At 39.6% G+C, this 16,702-nt stretch overlaps 4 protein-coding genes across 4 annotated transcripts; 2 read left to right on the top strand and 2 right to left on the bottom strand.

The window, feature by feature from the left end:
* Positions 1-899: 899 nt before the first annotated feature.
* LOC135336710 (uncharacterized) lies at positions 900-2,527 on the bottom strand. The gene has a single exon (XM_064532569.1). It carries the CDS (start codon positions 2,455-2,457, stop codon positions 1,162-1,164), a length of 1,296 nt encoding a protein of 431 aa, XP_064388639.1. The 5' UTR covers positions 2,458-2,527; the 3' UTR covers positions 900-1,161.
* Positions 2,528-5,748: 3,221 nt separating this feature from the next.
* On the bottom strand, positions 5,749-6,655 carry LOC135336349 (uncharacterized). Its single transcript, XM_064532112.1, is given in 3 exon segments — positions 5,749-6,000; positions 6,002-6,260; positions 6,315-6,655. Coding segments are annotated over 3 exon segments (804 nt in total). The 3' UTR covers positions 5,749-5,796.
* A 1,572-nt stretch (positions 6,656-8,227) lies between these two features.
* LOC135336727 (uncharacterized) lies at positions 8,228-9,717 on the top strand. Its single transcript, XM_064532581.1, has one exon. It carries the CDS (start codon positions 8,331-8,333, stop codon positions 9,522-9,524), a length of 1,194 nt encoding a protein of 397 aa, XP_064388651.1. The 5' UTR covers positions 8,228-8,330; the 3' UTR covers positions 9,525-9,717.
* Positions 9,718-11,993: 2,276 nt separating this feature from the next.
* Positions 11,994-13,502, top strand: LOC135336579 (uncharacterized). Its single transcript, XM_064532433.1, has one exon. It carries the CDS (start codon positions 12,432-12,434, stop codon positions 13,338-13,340), a length of 909 nt encoding a protein of 302 aa, XP_064388503.1. The 5' UTR covers positions 11,994-12,431; the 3' UTR covers positions 13,341-13,502.
* Positions 13,503-16,702: the final 3,200 nt, after the last annotated feature.

Raw genomic sequence — 16,702 nt, 5'->3', positions numbered from 1 at the left:
CCCATTGTTCTCAACCATAGTGTAGCCATTATTGTAAGCAGTGTTTCCCTGCAATGCCATGGCTTGTGTTTCTCTTCTGTTGTTAGCGTGCGCAACTTTGTAGGCAATGTTTAATTCCATAATTCACTGTTAACTCCACCGGACCACTGGCTTGAAATAGAGAGGCTGTTACTGTATTGAGGTGCTGCGTTAAGTACAGCACTCGGTACATTTCCTTGGTACATTTCCCTTTCCTGATTCGTCCTTCTTTTAAAGCATTGCAGCAGTTACAGGTTATGCATGTTATAAGAGAATCGTGGGTGACTTGCATGATGATGCATAACCGTGTGCATTCATTAATTTTTGGCACTTGACAAAACAGTAGTCAAAGTGCACAACACATCTTATTACATAATCAAGCGTGTAGAGCCTTTTGTAGTACAACTCAGAAAAGGTCTGACATGTGTGCATGAATCACTACAAGTGCTAGTGCATTGGCCTGGCTGGAAATTATTACGTGACCGCAATGACATTAATGAACTTGTAGTGATTCATGCACGCATGTCGATTAGAGCACTAAAGTGCAGAACCCTCGGTGGTTGTACCATAATTTCACATTAAAATAAGCTGCAGCTTTCCTACATTGGTGAGAGCTGCTGGATGTTCACTAGCGGTGGGGCAGGATGGGTACAAAATTTTACTCCACAAAAATTACACCCTACATACACGGTATTTGGTATTTCAGTCATCTGATGCCAAGGTTGAGAAGTGTGGTGAAGTGAAGCTGCACATTTCAGGGTGCTTAAGAATAACTATAAATTTTGGAATCGGAATCCCATTAACTGATTGAAATAATTGTGTAGGGTGGGCTTCTCGATAAAATAATATTAATATCGCTACAAACTGAGATGTAAGTTCCTACAATGCCAATATAATTATAGTGTCTGCACTCAATAGCTTGTCAATCATGACTCCATTGCTAACAGAAAAAGAACGTTAACATAATTATTGTGCTACATGTACATGCACATAGTGTACGTATAAAACTAATTATGGTAACTTGTCATATAATTATACTGAAGGTGGCCATCGATCCTAGAAGCTAATTTGATTCATACACACATTAATGCCTATGTCTCGTCCAACTATAGTGTCTATGAATAATTGTTTTAAGCGTGATATTCAACGAACGTACATCTCAACTATCTCAATGGGTGTGTCTTCATTGCTAATGACCTCATTTCCACAAAGCCTCAACTCGATATCGTCTGTAGTTGGTTGAGGGAGTTGCTTGCAGAACCACGGTGGATTGTTGAACTCACAGCAAGTACTGGTACCACCGCATCCCTGACCGTCCCAGAGTGGATCATCAGGGTAGAAAATAAGCCTAAAGCGCTGTCGGCTTCCAGTCTCACAGAAGTAATCTTGACCAATGAAGTGAGGTACAGTTCCAGCGTAGGGGAGGTCAGGTCTTGTGCAGGGACATACCGCTTCGTTAATAGAGCTATGTTCGTGAAGTGCGTTAGCAAATGTCCAGATATGCTGACGAGGCGACTGTCCATGGGTTAGGCTCACACCATTAACGTAAACACCATCAATTGATAAAGATTTGTCATGAGTGAAACCATCTGGACTGCCACTTTGATATGCAATGATTCGACCACAAACTTTCGAATACTCCATCCCATAAGTTGAATAGGTAGTGGAAGTACATCCTGCTGGTCCTTCCACTCGGCCACAAGTACGCAGTGGTGGTTCTGTCCTGGTTACCAGTCTCAATCCCTCTGGGCAGTTTTGGTTGGGATCGGTCATGTCAAGGTTGGATACCCTCATCCATCCTCCTGTAGTGTTGCAGCTACAGCTTGTTCGATTCATGTCACAGTAGACCTGAACAGGAGAGCTAGTGGTGTTAGTGGCAATCCAGTATTCTCCAGATGGTCGGTCTTGAGGGATGTCACTGCAAGAACTTGCTGGGTTGTTGATTGTTCCAAGATAAAGTTTTTCAAGAATGCCCTGCAGTTGCTCGGTCATGAACTGCATTTGCTTATTGCTACTGCTCATCTGGTTCTTCAACTCTTTGGTACTGATCATCTGGTTCTTCAACTCTACATTACTGTACACTAGTGCTGCCACAGCTATTAACAGAGACAGAACAAAAGCTATGACAGCAAGAAATGCAAACCACTTTTTAGTGCATTTGTTTTTAGCTAAGCGGTGCCCTTTTTCCTTTGCATTGCTCAGAACGTTGGAGGTAGAATTGGTTTTTGTTGTACACATTTTTCCATAGGCTGTGTTATTTTTCGATGCGAGTGTTTCTCTCCCATTGTTCTCAATGAGACTGTAGACATTATCTTGGGAGGAATTTATTTCATCTGAAGAAATCTCGTTGATATCGTAAGCAGTGTTTTCCTGTAATGCAATGGCTTTTCCTTGTCTGTTGTTGGCATGAAAAACATTGTAGGCAACATTTGACTCCATAATATTCACTATTGAAACTCTACCACTGACTTAACTTGAAATAGAGAGGCTGATACTGTATATGGAGTTATTGTAGGTACTGCGTTTTATACATTAAGTGCAGCACTTGGTAAGTATTTCCCTTCCAGATTTGTCTATAATGCATCGATGAGTTACAGGTTGTTGCGTAACTTGTTACAAGAGAAGTGTGCATGGGAAGCTTGCATGATGATTCTATACCGCTTGCTTGTTTGTTCTAACTGCTTGCATGATGATTCATTCATTTTGGTACCACGCGCATGATAACACAACACCTTGTACCATGGTTTCACCAAAGATCGGTTTTAGCATATTATATACCTTGGCTGTCACAATAATGCTCTTTTTGCAGAAACTTCGATATTTGCTGTGTATACATTCCTGTACTTTTATAGGAAGTTTTGTAGGGTGTATGCATGTGGTTGGTGCTTAGAACGCACTTAGCCAAGACTAGGTTTTAATCTTTACGCCGCCGAGTGCATTACGTAACCGAGAGTCCATCTAAGTGCACCAGCATTAAAATACGCAATTTTGGCTAGCTAGTTCTGAAGGATTTAGTGCTGTCACATTGATCTCTATAGTTATACAACTTGACCAGTTTTCTACCTGGCTACATTTCATTCAATTTGCTTGTATTTTTCATGAGAACAGTAAATAGTTTAACATGTTCAGCTGTGCGCTAAAATGAATTCTCAGCTAGCTAAGTATGGTTTCATTCCAGTGGTATCTCCCTATATTCAGTAAGTGTTCATGTCATTTGATACCAACAGTTACAAGTTGTGGTATAAGAGAATTGTGGGAGGCATGATTCTACCACTTGCATGTTTGTTCTGACCCCTTGAATGATGATTCTTTCATTTAGTCACTGTTCACACCATATTTTGTTGTTTGACATAATTATTACATGTATATGGCAATGTTCGTACACAGAGTAGGATGATTGGATATTGATTGCTTGTAGTAACATCTTCTCATTTGTTCTGGTTATAATTATTACAGCAATTGCAGCACTAAGGTCTGAGACTATAGTCTTCTTAATGTTGCCAACACTTTGTCATAGTTTACTCAGATAAAAAAATCATTTCTATCTATATCTATCTATCTATACCGTATTATATAGCGGGTAAGTTCCGATTAGTTAGTTTGTGGATATTATTTTTGCGGTTGCTGTTTGCAATGCAGGTAAAGGTGGTCAATGATCTCTTCAATCGTTGTTAAAATATTCGCGTTCAGGATTTTAACACGAAAACAATGAACTTTTTGGCCGCCGAAAATTACCCGCTATTATGGTATGCTTTAGAGGTGATAAGCTCCAAGCAGAAATAATGTAAATGGCATACCAGTTAACCACATAATTATAATTATATAATTATTATGCAGCAATACTCTTGTTCCAAGAATTGCTTTCTGTTACATTTGTTTCTCCGTTTATTGCATTGGCTGTGTTAATTTTCAATGCAAACGTTTCTCTCCCATTGTTCTCAATGACACTGTAGCCATTATCTTGGGAGAAATATCTCTCATCTCAAGAAATTTCGTCATTATTGTATAAGCAGTGCTTTCCTGCAATGCAGGGGCGCTTGTGTTTCTCTTTCTCTTCTGTTGTTAGCGTGCACAACATTGTATATAGGCAGTGTTTGGATACATTAAATTCACTTAAAACTCTACCACTGACTTGAAATAGATATAGGCTGCTTACAATTATAGTTGCTGTGTATATTAAGTACAGCACTGGTATAATTATTTCTCTTTAATTGATATCTCCTTATTCAGTATGTGTTTGCCACACAGTTATACAGGAGAATAGTGGGAGGCTTGTGTATGATGATTTTATACCACTCGCATGTTTGTTCTGACTCCTTGCATGATGAGTCTTTTGGCACTGTTAACACACATTATACCACACTTATATACGTCACCACTAATTGATCAACAGCTGTAGCATACAGCCCCAGGCATGCACAGTTTTCAAGTTGTTTTTTAGTTTTTTCAAGAAAGTAAGCAAAGAGAAAAGAGCTAGGCTTGACTGTATTAAGACTCAAAACGACGGCAGAAACACGGAAGGTGCTCTCCAACAAGATGGCTAAGCTTCCATGGCATGGGCGTGGTTTAGATACATTTTATCCAAGAAGAGCTTGCAAATCCAGTAAGGGATGTCGAATGGTCAACTCTTGAGCATCTGTAGGAGTCGACATATTGCTCAACTAGCTCTTTGACGGCTGAAAAATCCAGCATAGTCTTGTTCTTTTTTGCAGGTCTGCATTGTGGATTGAATTGTTGCTAGGGGGAGGTCCTTTTATAGTGCTGCGGTCAACGTGGTATAAGTCAGATATGCCACACCTACTCGGAGGATATGCACCCTATATATCCTCCTCTTAGGTGTGGTATATCCTATACTTAGTCATTTGTTATCGTCATTTGTCATAGCATTTAAAGGCATGCATTTAAATGCAGTTAACATCAGATGGGGCCACTTCCTGTTTAGCAGCATAATTGTGGTCAAATGCAAGGCCAGGTATAAGGATCATGTGTTGCACATAATGCGCATAATACAATCATTGTGCATGCACTATAGCTACTGCTAGCTCTATCACAAGCATAAACATATTCAGTTGTCAGCTGCAAAGTCTTCCCTCCCTTCCCACCCTTATATATAGCATGGTTTGAAAATGTTGTTAGTTACGCTTATTTTGTATATTTACCATACTTCTCCGCCTTCGGGCGTGATTGCTGTCGGGGCATTGCACCACTCTCTCACATTTATGGGAACTTAAGCTTCACTCCCCTAGATTATAGTATAGGTAATTACTAAGCATAATTATAATAAAAACTATAATGAATGTGGTATGGCCAAGCGGCCTAGCAGATGACGTGGCCAAGCGGCCAAAGCAATCATCGGCATAAGGCTTTAAAAAGGTGCTGTTCAGGCATGCAGTGGTATGAATGTTGGCACAGTGAGGGAGTGGCCCCGCAGTTTACCAAACCCCCCCTTTTTTCCCTCGAGGAAATGGGGGGATATTACTACACCATTGGAATGTTAAATATAATTATTGTATCTTACATACCAATGTTGTGGTTAATTATAATAATTATGTGATACGTACGTGACTCCATTGCTAATAGAAAGAAAACGTTACTATACTGACTCTGTCAGAACTATGTAATGTGCATTAATGTATAATATATGTGTAACTAATTATCATCTAGACCACAATAGATTAGAAGCTAAAAGTTATGATTGATAAAATCAAAAAATGGTGCATGTACCCGGTCTCGGCTCTAATACTGTCTATTTGCATTTAATTGTCTTGAGCGTGTGTTTCAACGAACGTACATATCAACTATCTCAATGGGTGTGTCTTCATTACCAATGCTCTCATTACCACAAATCCTCAACTCGATATCATCTGTAGTTGGTTGAGGGAGTTGCTTGCAGAACCACGGTGGATGGTTGAACTCACAGCAAGTACTGGTACCCCCGCATCCCTGACCATCCCAGAGTGGATCATCAGAATAGAAGGTAATTTTACCCCATTCCTTGTTGGCTTGCAGTTTCACAGAAGTAGTTTTGACCAATGAAGGGAGGTACAACTCCAGTGTAGGGGAGGTCAGGTCGTGTGCAGGGACATCCCCGTCCATTGGAAACAGTTTCATCATGTGCACCAGCAAATGTCCAGATGTGCTGACGAGGCGACTGACCATGGGTTAGGCTCACACCATCAACGTAAACATCATCAATAGATAAAAGTATGTTGTCGAAATATGGATTAAAAGCATCCGGAGTACTACTTTGATATGCAATGATTCAACCACACACTTTCGAATACTCCATCCCATACGTTGAATAGGTAGTGGAAGTACATCCTGGTTCTTCTACTCGACCACAAGTATGCAGTGGTGGTTCTGTCCTGGTTACCAGTCTCAATCCCTCTGGGCAGTTTTGGTTGGGATCGGTCATGTCAAGGTTGGCTACCCTCATCCATCCTCCTGTAGTGTTGCAGCTACAGCTTGTTCGATTCATGTCACAGTAGACCTGAACAGGAGAGCTAGTACTGTCAGTGGCAATCCAATATTCTCCAGATGGTCGGTCTTGAGGGATATCACTACAAGAGCTAGCTGGGTTGTTGATCGTTCCAAGATAAAGTGGCTCCAGTTCTTCAAGGATAGACTGCATGTGCATCGTTGAGATTTCTCAAAATATGTTTGTTTTGCTCGGAAATCTTGCTTGAAAGAGCTACGATTGAATTGCTGAGTTGACTGGATTGGTTGTTCAGTTGCTCATTGGTAGACTGTACTTGCTTATTAGTACTGCTTAGCTGCTCAGAAAAGTTGTTTTAAAGAAGCAAAATTGCATCACTGAGTCGAGCTTGTAGGGTTTGAATCTGTTGACTGGATTGGTTGTTCAGTTGCTCGTTCATGGACTGTACTTGCTTATTGGTGCTGATCATCTGGTTCTTCAACTCTATATTGCTGTACACCAATGCTACCACAGCTAGCAACAGAGACAGAACAAAAGCTACGATGACAAGAATTATAAGAATTGCAAACTGTTTTTTACTATATTCATTTTTATCCAATTTTTGCCTTATTCTCTTTGTGTTGTTTTTGTTACCTGTTTTGGTAGGTTTAGTATCACCAGTAGTGTATCCAGTATTCTCAATGGTACTGTACTCATTATCCTTATCTGTTTGGGTGAGATTTTTCTCGTTGGCATTGTAAGCTGTATTTTCCTGCGATGCAGTGACTTGTGTTTCCCTTTCTCTTCTGTTGCTAGCGTGCACAACATGTAGGCAACATTTGGATCCATAATTCCCTGTTGAAACTCTGTCACTGACTTTAAATAGAGAGGCTTTTACATAATAATAACTGTATAGAGAGTTATAGTTGCTGTGTTTTATCAGGAGCAATTGGAGCGTCATAAGGATGCGTGTAATGCACTATTCTCTAGCCATAACAGCTCTGGAATGTGCAAGTCCTGTGTACGTAACGCCTAAACAAGGGAAGTTTCTAAGTGATTTAGAAGACCAAGGGCTGATCGTAGTATCTCGGCATGTGGTACGTGTATTGATCTGGTTCCTCATACAATGAGTGAACTGTTTAAGTGTAGGCTTTGTTATCATTCTGCATATATCGAATCCGTAACAATTATTATTTTGGAGCATAGAAACATCTGCCACTTATAGATCTAATTATCAGAATTTTAGCATGTTGTGATTGCAATTTAATACAGTTAGTGTTTGTAATTACTACACCATAATTGGTAATTATGACATTTGAATAAACTATGACAAAGTTATAATTATAATTATTAAGAGGGCAATTCTTAATGCAAGTATCTTTATGACATTTGATGACAAAGTTATAAATGAGGGGAATTCATGCAAATATCTTTAGTGCTGCAATTGGTGTTTACTACGAGGAATCAATATCGTTCTGCTCTGTACAAACATTGCCATAATAATTGTGTCAAACTACTAAGTATACTTATGTATTAGTTATTGCCCAGCACGGGTTGCCATGGTAGTGATGCAACATGCCATAATTATACTGAGCACTGGATTGCTTTGATCTGCCCACTCACTGGGCAACAAGGTGTGTAACAAACAGTGCCAAAATGAATAACTCATCATGCAAGGGGTTAGACCAAACATACGAGCGGTAGAATCAACATACCACAAGCCTCCCACTATTCTCTTGTAACTGTTGACATAATTATAAAGTAAGATATCAATTAGAGGGAAATATACCGAGTGCTGCATTTAGTAAAATGTAAAACACGACAACTAACCGCATGCATGTACAGTAACAGCCTCTCTATTTCAAGTCAGTGATATATAGAGTTTCAATAGTGAATTATGGAACCAAACACTGCCTACAATGTTGTGTATGCTAACAACAGAAGAGAAAGAGAAACACAAGACACTGCTTACAATAACGACGAAATTTCTCGAGATGAGAGATATTCCTCCCAAGATAATGGCTACAGTGTCGTTGAGAACAATGGGAGAGAAACGTTTGCATCAAAAATTAACACAGCCTATGCAATAACCGGAGAAGTGTTTACAACAGAAACTAATTCCACCTCTAACGTTCTAAGCAATACAAAGAAAAAAAGGCAAGGATGTGCTAAAAATGAATGTGATAAGAAGTGGTTTGCAATCCTTGCTGTCATAGCTTTTGCTTTTTTGTCTTTGTTAGTAGCTGTGGCAGCACTCGTGTACACCACTATAGTGTTGAAGAACCAGGAGGATCAGTCAATGAGGGAACAACTAAATAATCAATCCAGCACAATTGAGCCTTTTAATCTTGGAACAATCAACAACCCAGCTAGCTCTTGTAGTGACATATTTCAAGACAGACCATCTGGAGAATACTGGATTGCCACTAACACCGCTAGCTCTCCTGTTCAGGTCTACTGTGACATGAATCGAACAAGCTGTAGCTGCAACACTGCTGGAGGATGGATGAGGGTAGCCAACCTTGACATGACCGATCCCAACCAAAACTTCCCAGACGAACTCAGACTGGTGAACAAGACAGAACCACCATTGCGTACTTGTGGTCGAGTGGAAGGACAAGCAGGATGTGTGTCTATTACCTTTTCAACATATGGGGTTGAATATTCAAAAGTTTGTGGTCGAGTCAATGCATATCAAAGTAGTACTCCGGATGCTTTTAGATCATATTTCTTCAACATATCTTTATCTATTGATGATGTTTACGTTGATGGTGTGAGCCTAACCTATGGTCAGTCACCTCGTCAGCACATCTGGACATTTGCTGGTGCACATGATGAAACTCAATCCCATAGACAGGTATGTCCCTGCACAAGACCTGAACGCACCTACACTGGAGTTGTATCTCCCTCATCGGTCAAGACTACTTCTGTGAAACTGGAAGCCGACAGCGTGGTGGTCATATCTTCTACCCTAATGATCCACTCTGGGACGGTCAGGGATGCGGGGGTACCAGTACTTGCTGTGAGTTCAACAATCCACCATGGTTCTGCAAGCAACTCCCTCAACCAACTACAGACGATATCGAGTTGAGGCTTTGTGGTGATGAGTTTATTAGCAATGAAGACACACCCATTGAGCTAGTTGAGATGTACATACGCTGAAAATACTTATTATAAACATTAAACACTCAACTAACTCATGTTCTGTACGTATTAGTTATTGCAATATTAAGTCACCAAGATCACACGCTATAATTTTTAGCTAGCATAATTATTGCTTTACATTCAATGGTTTTCTCATTTATAAATACAAACTGACACACGCAAGCATAGCAAGAAACCATCTTGCATAGAGTACAAATCATAGTACAACATCAACTATATAATAGTTAGACACTGTTTTGGAGGTGTCTATGGGATTTAGAAGCCCAAGGGCACTGATTTAGTATCCCGAGCGTAGCGAGGGTACTAAAGTGGCTGAGGGCTTCTAAATCACATAGTGTCTAACTCATTTAGACTAGTGTGCATGCTCAAACCTTGCTCTCGATACTTGACTACAATACAATTACTTGGCAACAGAACACTAAGTATATATAAGTAAGTTGAAGGTACACTAAGTCCCATAGTATACCTGCTCTGAGGCACTTTTCTCATGTACTTCCCATGTACTTCCCATGTAGATCTTATCAACTAGTGTCTATTTCGATTCCAAATTTAATTATAAGCACACTAAAAATAATGTGCAGCCTATAGCTGCTCCCACACCCCACACTATATACTCTTATAACAAAATTGCTGCTTGGAGCTTACCACCTCTATAAAGCATATATGCAGTAGACTGTCGCTATTCCGGCTCTCTAAAGTATGGCCACTGTCGCTATTCTGTATGCTGGCTGCCCCAAACTAGGTTTTCATTATATGCTTTTGGTTCCATTGAAATGTATCTACTGCATGTAACACACAAACTAGCATTGAAACTATCTTAAGCATGCATGCAATGAACTTATAGTTTTGCTGAAAGCTCGCAACTTTTTTATGAGTAAACAGTAAACACCATACAGTTAAGTAATCCAAGCAAATTGGAATCAAGGCTAAAAGCTAAGATAATGGTTACCTGGTATAATTATAATAATCAAGAAAAGCATGCCTATTAATTTTATCAGTCTTAATTTGTTAGTAAATTCATACTTCTCTTATACTTGTTGCCTTTTGATCTCTGAGATCAAAGGAATATAGCAGTGCCATTATATGACATACAAAAATTTGAAAGTGCCCCACCTCCCACCAAAAGAGAAGAGATTATTGACCACTTTTACCTGCATTGCAAACAGCAACCCCAATAATAATACATACTAACTAATCGGAACTTACCCGCTATATATACGGTAGATAGATAGATAAAAGTGCTTTTTTAATTTGAGTAAACTATGACAAAGTTTTGGCAATATTAAGAAGACTCTAGTCTCAGACCTTAGTGCTGCAATTGCTGTAATAATTATAACCAGAGCAAATGAGAAGATGTTACTACAAGCAATTAATATCCAATTGTCCTACTCTGTGTACGAACATTGCCACACATGTAATAATTATGTCAAACAACTAAATATGGTGTGAACAGTGACTAAATGAAAGAATCATCATTCAAGGGGTCAGAACAAACATGCAAGTGGTAGAATCATCACACAAACCTCCCACAATTCTCTTATGCCACAACTTGTAACTGTTGGTATCAAATGACATGAACACTTACTGAATACCGTATAGCGGGTAAGTTTCGTGGGGTAAAAATTCGTTCAACTCGAGAAACGGTGGTTTTCGTGAGTAAAAATTTCGTTTAGTCTCGTGGCTGCACGGCATTCCTACGTTCTGATAAGCCATGCCTACGTTAAAATTTCGTGGAGGTCAGCCTGCCCACGAAAATAACGAATATTTTACCACACGAAAATTACCCGCTATATACGCTGTAGGGAGATACCACTGGAATGAAACCATACTTAGCTAGCCGAGATTCATTTGAGCGCACAGCTGAACCTGTTAAACTAGTTACTGTTCTCATGAAAAATACAAGCAAATTGAGACATTGAATGAAATGGATTCAAATGCAGCCAGGTAGAAAACTGGTCAAGTTGTATAACTAAACTTAGTCTTGGCTAAGTGTGTGTTCTAAGCACCATCCACATGCATGCACCTTGCAAAACTTCCTATAAAAGTACAGGAATGTATACACACCAACTATCGAAGTTTCTGCAAAAAGAGCATTATTGTAACAGCCAAGGTATATATGCATGTAATTAAAACCGATCTTTGGTGAAACCATGGTACAAGGTGTTGTGTTATCATGCGCATGCAGTGCTAAAATGAATGAATCATCACGCAAGCAGTTAGAACAAACAAGCAAGCGGTAGAATCATCATGCAAGCCTCCCATGCACACTTCTCTTGTAAACAAGTTACACAACAACCTGTAACTCATCGATGCATTATAGACAAATCTGGAAGGGAAATACTTACCAAGTGCTGCACTTAATGTATAAAACGCAGTACCTATAATAACTCCATACAGTATCAGCCTCTCTATTTCAAGTCAGTGGTAGAGTTTCAATAGTGAATATTATAGAGCCAAACGTTGCCTACAATGTTTTTCACGCCAACAACAGACGAGGAAAAGCCACTGCATTGCAGGAAAACACTGCTTATGATATCAACGAGATTTCTTCAGATGAAATAAATTCCTCCCAAGATAATGTCTACAGTCTCATTGAGAACAATGGGAGAGAAACATTCGCATCGAAAAATAACACAGCCTATGGAAAAATGTGTACAACAAAACCAATTCTACCTCCAACGTTCTGAGCAATGCAAAGGAAAAAGGGCACCGCTTAGCTAAAAACGAATGCACTAAAAAGTGGTTTGCATTTCTTGCTGTCATAGCTTTTGTTCTGTGTCTGTTAATAGCTGTGGCAGCACTAGTGTACAGTAATGTAGAGTTGAAGAACCAGATGATCAGTACCAAAGAGTTGAAGAACCAGATGAGCAGTAGCAATAAGCAAATGCAGTTCATGACCGAGCAACTGCAGGGCATTCTTGAAAAACTTTATCTTGGAACAATCAACAACCCAGCAAGTTCTTGCAGTGACATCCCTCAAGACCGACCATCTGGAGAATACTGGATTGCCACTAACACCACTAGCTCTCCTGTTCAGGTCTACTGTGACATGAATCGAACAAGCTGTAGCTGCAACACTACAGGAGGATGGATGAGGGTGTCCAACCTTGACATGACCGATCCCAACCAAAACTGCCCAGAGGGATTGAGACTGGTAACCAGGACAGAACCACCACTGCGTACTTGTGGCCGAGTGGAAGGACCAGCAGGATGTACTTCCACTACCTATTCAACTTATGGGATGGAGTATTCGAAAGTTTGTGGTCGAATCATTGCATATCAAAGTGGCAGTCCAGATGGTTTCACTCATGACAAATCTTTATCAATTGATGGTGTTTACGTTAATGGTGTGAGCCTAACCCATGGACAGTCGCCTCGTCAGCATATCTGGACATTTGCTAACGCACTTCACGAACATAGCTCTATTAACGAAGCGGTATGTCCCTGCACAAGACCTGACCTCCCCTACGCTGGAACTGTACCTCACTTCATTGGTCAAGATTACTTCTGTGAGACTGGAAGCCGACAGCGCTTTAGGCTTATCTTCTACCCTGATGATCCACTCTGGGACGGTCAGGGATGCGGTGGTACCAGTACTTGCTGTGAGTTCAACAATCCACCGTGGTTCTGCAAGCAACTCCCTCAACCAACTACAGACAATATCGAGTTGAGGCTTTGTGGAAATGAGGTCATTAGCAATGAAGACACACCCATTGAGATAATTGAGATGTACGTTCGTTGAATATCACGCTCAAGACAATTATTCATAGACACTATAGTAGGACGAGACATAGGCATTAATGTGTGTATGAATCAAACTAGCTTCTGGGATTGATGGCCACCTTCGGTATAATTATATGACAGGTTACCATAATTAGTTTTATACGTACACTATATGCATGTACATGTAGCACAATAATTATGTTAACGTTCTTTTTATGTTAGCAATGGAGTCATGATTGACAAGCTATCGAGTGCAGACACTATAATTATATCGGCATTGTAGGAACTTACATCTCAGTTTGTAGCGATATTAATATTATTTTGGTGAGAAGCCCACCCTACACAATTATTTCAATCAATTATAAGATTTCCCTAATTCCAAAATGTATAGGCACCCTGAAATGTGCAGCGATGATTTCCAAAATTTATAGTTATTCTTAAGCACCCTAAAATGTGCAGCTTCCCACACTTCTCAACCTTGACATCAGATGACTGAAATACCAAATACCGTGTATGTAGGGTGTAATTTTCATGGAGTAAAATTTGTACTCATCCTGCCCCACCGCTAGTGAACATCCAGCAGCTCTCACCAATGTAGGAAAGCTGCAGCTTATTTTCATGTGAAATTATGGTACAACCACCGAGGGTTCTGCACGTTAGTGCTCTAATCGACATGCATGTATGAATCACTACAAGTTCATTAATGTCAATGCGGTCACGTGATAATGTCCAGCCAGGCCAATGCACTAGCACTTGCAGTGATTCATGCGTACATGTCGAACCTCTTCTGAGTTGTACTACAAAAGCTCTACACACTTGATTATGTAATAAGATGTGTTGTGCACTAGCTTTGACTACTGTTTTGTCAAGTGCCAAAATGAATGCACACGGTTATGCATCATCATGCAAGTCACCCACGATTCTCTTATAACATGCATAACCTGTAACTGCTGCAATGCTTTAAAAGAAGGAAAAATCAGGAAAGGGAAATGTACCAAGGAAATGTACCGAGTGCTGTACTTAACGCAGCACCTCAATACAGTAACAGCCTCTCTATTTCAAGCCAGTGGTCCGGTGGAGTTAACAGTGAATTATGGAACTAAACATTGCCTACAAAGTTGCGCACGCTAACAACAGAAGAGAAACACAAGCCGTGGCATTGCAGGAAAACACTGCTTACAATAATGGCTACACTATGGTTGAGAACAATGGGAGAGAAATATTTGCATCGAAAAATAACACAGCCTATGCATAAACAGAAAAGTGGTTACAGCAGAAATCAATTCTACTTGTTCTGAGCAATACAAAGAAAAAAAGGCTTGGCTTGCAATTGGCTAAAAATAGATGTGCTAAAAAGTGGTTTGCAATCCTTGCCATCATAGCTTTTGTTCTGTCTCTGTTAGTAGCTGTGGCAGCATTGGTGTACACCAATATAGAGTTGAAAAACCAGATGATCAGTACCAACAAGCACGTACAATCCACGAGGGAAACAACCAATCCAGTCAACTCAGCAATTCAATCCTAGCTCTTTCAAGCAACATTTCTGAGCAAAATGATTATTATTCGAGACCTTAATGACCTCAATGACCTACAGTATATTATTGCTGAGTTAGATCTAATGGCATTCTATCCTGGAACAAGAATGAACCCAGCTAGCTCTTGTAGTGACATCTCTCAAGTGGTCGAATCATTGCATATCAAAGTAGCACTCCAAAATGCTTTTCACCCATATTTCTTCAACATAACTTTATCTATTGATGATGTTTACGTTGAGGGTGTGAGCCTAACCTATGTCACTCGCCTTGTCAGCACATCTGGACATTTGTGAATGCAATCGATGAAACTCAATCCGATTCTAGTGTGTGTCCTTGCACAAGACCTAACCTCCCCTATACTGAAGTTGTACCTCCCTTCATCGGTCAAGATTACTTCTGTGAAACTGGAAGCTGACAACACATTAGTCATAATAACCATATCTTCTATTCCGATGATCCAGTCTGGGATGGTCAGGGATGCGGGGGTACCAGTACTAGTTCAACAATCCACCGTGGTTCTGCAAGCAACGCCTTCAATCAACTATAATTATACAGACAATATTGAGTTGAGGCTTTGTGGTGATGAGGTCATTAGTAATGAAGACACACCCATTGAGATAGTTAAGATGTACATACGCTAAAAGTACTCACATTAAACACTCAACATAACGCATGTTCTGTACGTATTAGTTATTGTAATTGAAAACACTGAAGTCACCAAGAGCATTCGTTATATATAAGTATTAATTTTTAGCTAGCATGATTATTATGCTTTAAATTGAACTCATATTAAATACAAACTGACACATGCAAACATAGTAAGAAACCATCTTGCATCTATGCAAGATGGTTTCTTACTATATAGAGTGCAATATTACTATAGAGTACAACATAAATTATAGTCTATAGTTATTTGTACCATGATGTGCTCTGATACTAAGGGATATACATTGAAACTCTCAGGATACTCCAGGGTACAAATCCCATTACCCTGCTAGGGTGTAAAGGTAGTCAATAATCTCTTCAGTCGTCGATAAAATATTCGGGTTCCGGGCTTCAAAAACGAACACAATGACATTTTTACTCCCCTAAAAATTACCTGCTCTATTACGGTATATGCTTTAGAGGTGATAAGGTCCAAGCAGAAAGTAATGTAATGGCATGCCAGTTAACCACATAATTATTGTAACATGCATTGATGAAATTAATAACAGAACTTCCAGGGCATTAAGATTTGTTTCTTATTTCTTGGTAAGTACTTACAGGTTATAATTATGTTATAAGAGAAGGCTTCAGGCTGACCACAGCCAATGTACCCTAAGGTACATGAATGCAAACCGTAATCCCCTAAAATAATATCCACGTACTAACTAATCGGATTTACCGCTATATATGTTTTTTTAATTTGAGTAAACTATGACAAAGTGTTGGCAACATTAAGAAGACTAGTCTCAGACCTTAGTGCTGCAATTCCTGTAATGATTATAACCAGAACAATGAGAAGATGTTACTACAAGCAATCAATATCCAATCATCATACTCTGTGTACGAATTGCCACACATGTAATAATTGGTGTTTACAGTGACTAAATGAAAGAATCATCATTCAAGGGGTCAGAACAAACATGCAAGTGGTAGAATCATCACACAAGCCTCTCACAATTCTCTTATGCCACAACTTGTAACTGTTGCATGGTATCAAATGACATAAACACTTACTGAATATAGGAAGATACCACTGGAATGAAACCATACTTAGCTAGCCGAGATTCATTTGAGTGCACAGCTTCTCATGAAAAATACAAGCAAATTGAGACATTGAGGTTCAAATGTAGCCAGGTAGAAA

The sequence above is a fragment of the Halichondria panicea genome, chromosome 5, assembly GCF_963675165.1.
Source record: "Halichondria panicea chromosome 5, odHalPani1.1, whole genome shotgun sequence".
In the NCBI taxonomy this organism is placed as follows: domain Eukaryota; kingdom Metazoa; phylum Porifera; class Demospongiae; order Suberitida; family Halichondriidae; genus Halichondria; species Halichondria panicea.
The sequence above is the reverse complement of the archived record's forward strand: the minus strand, read 5'-3'. Positions and strand labels throughout refer to the sequence as shown.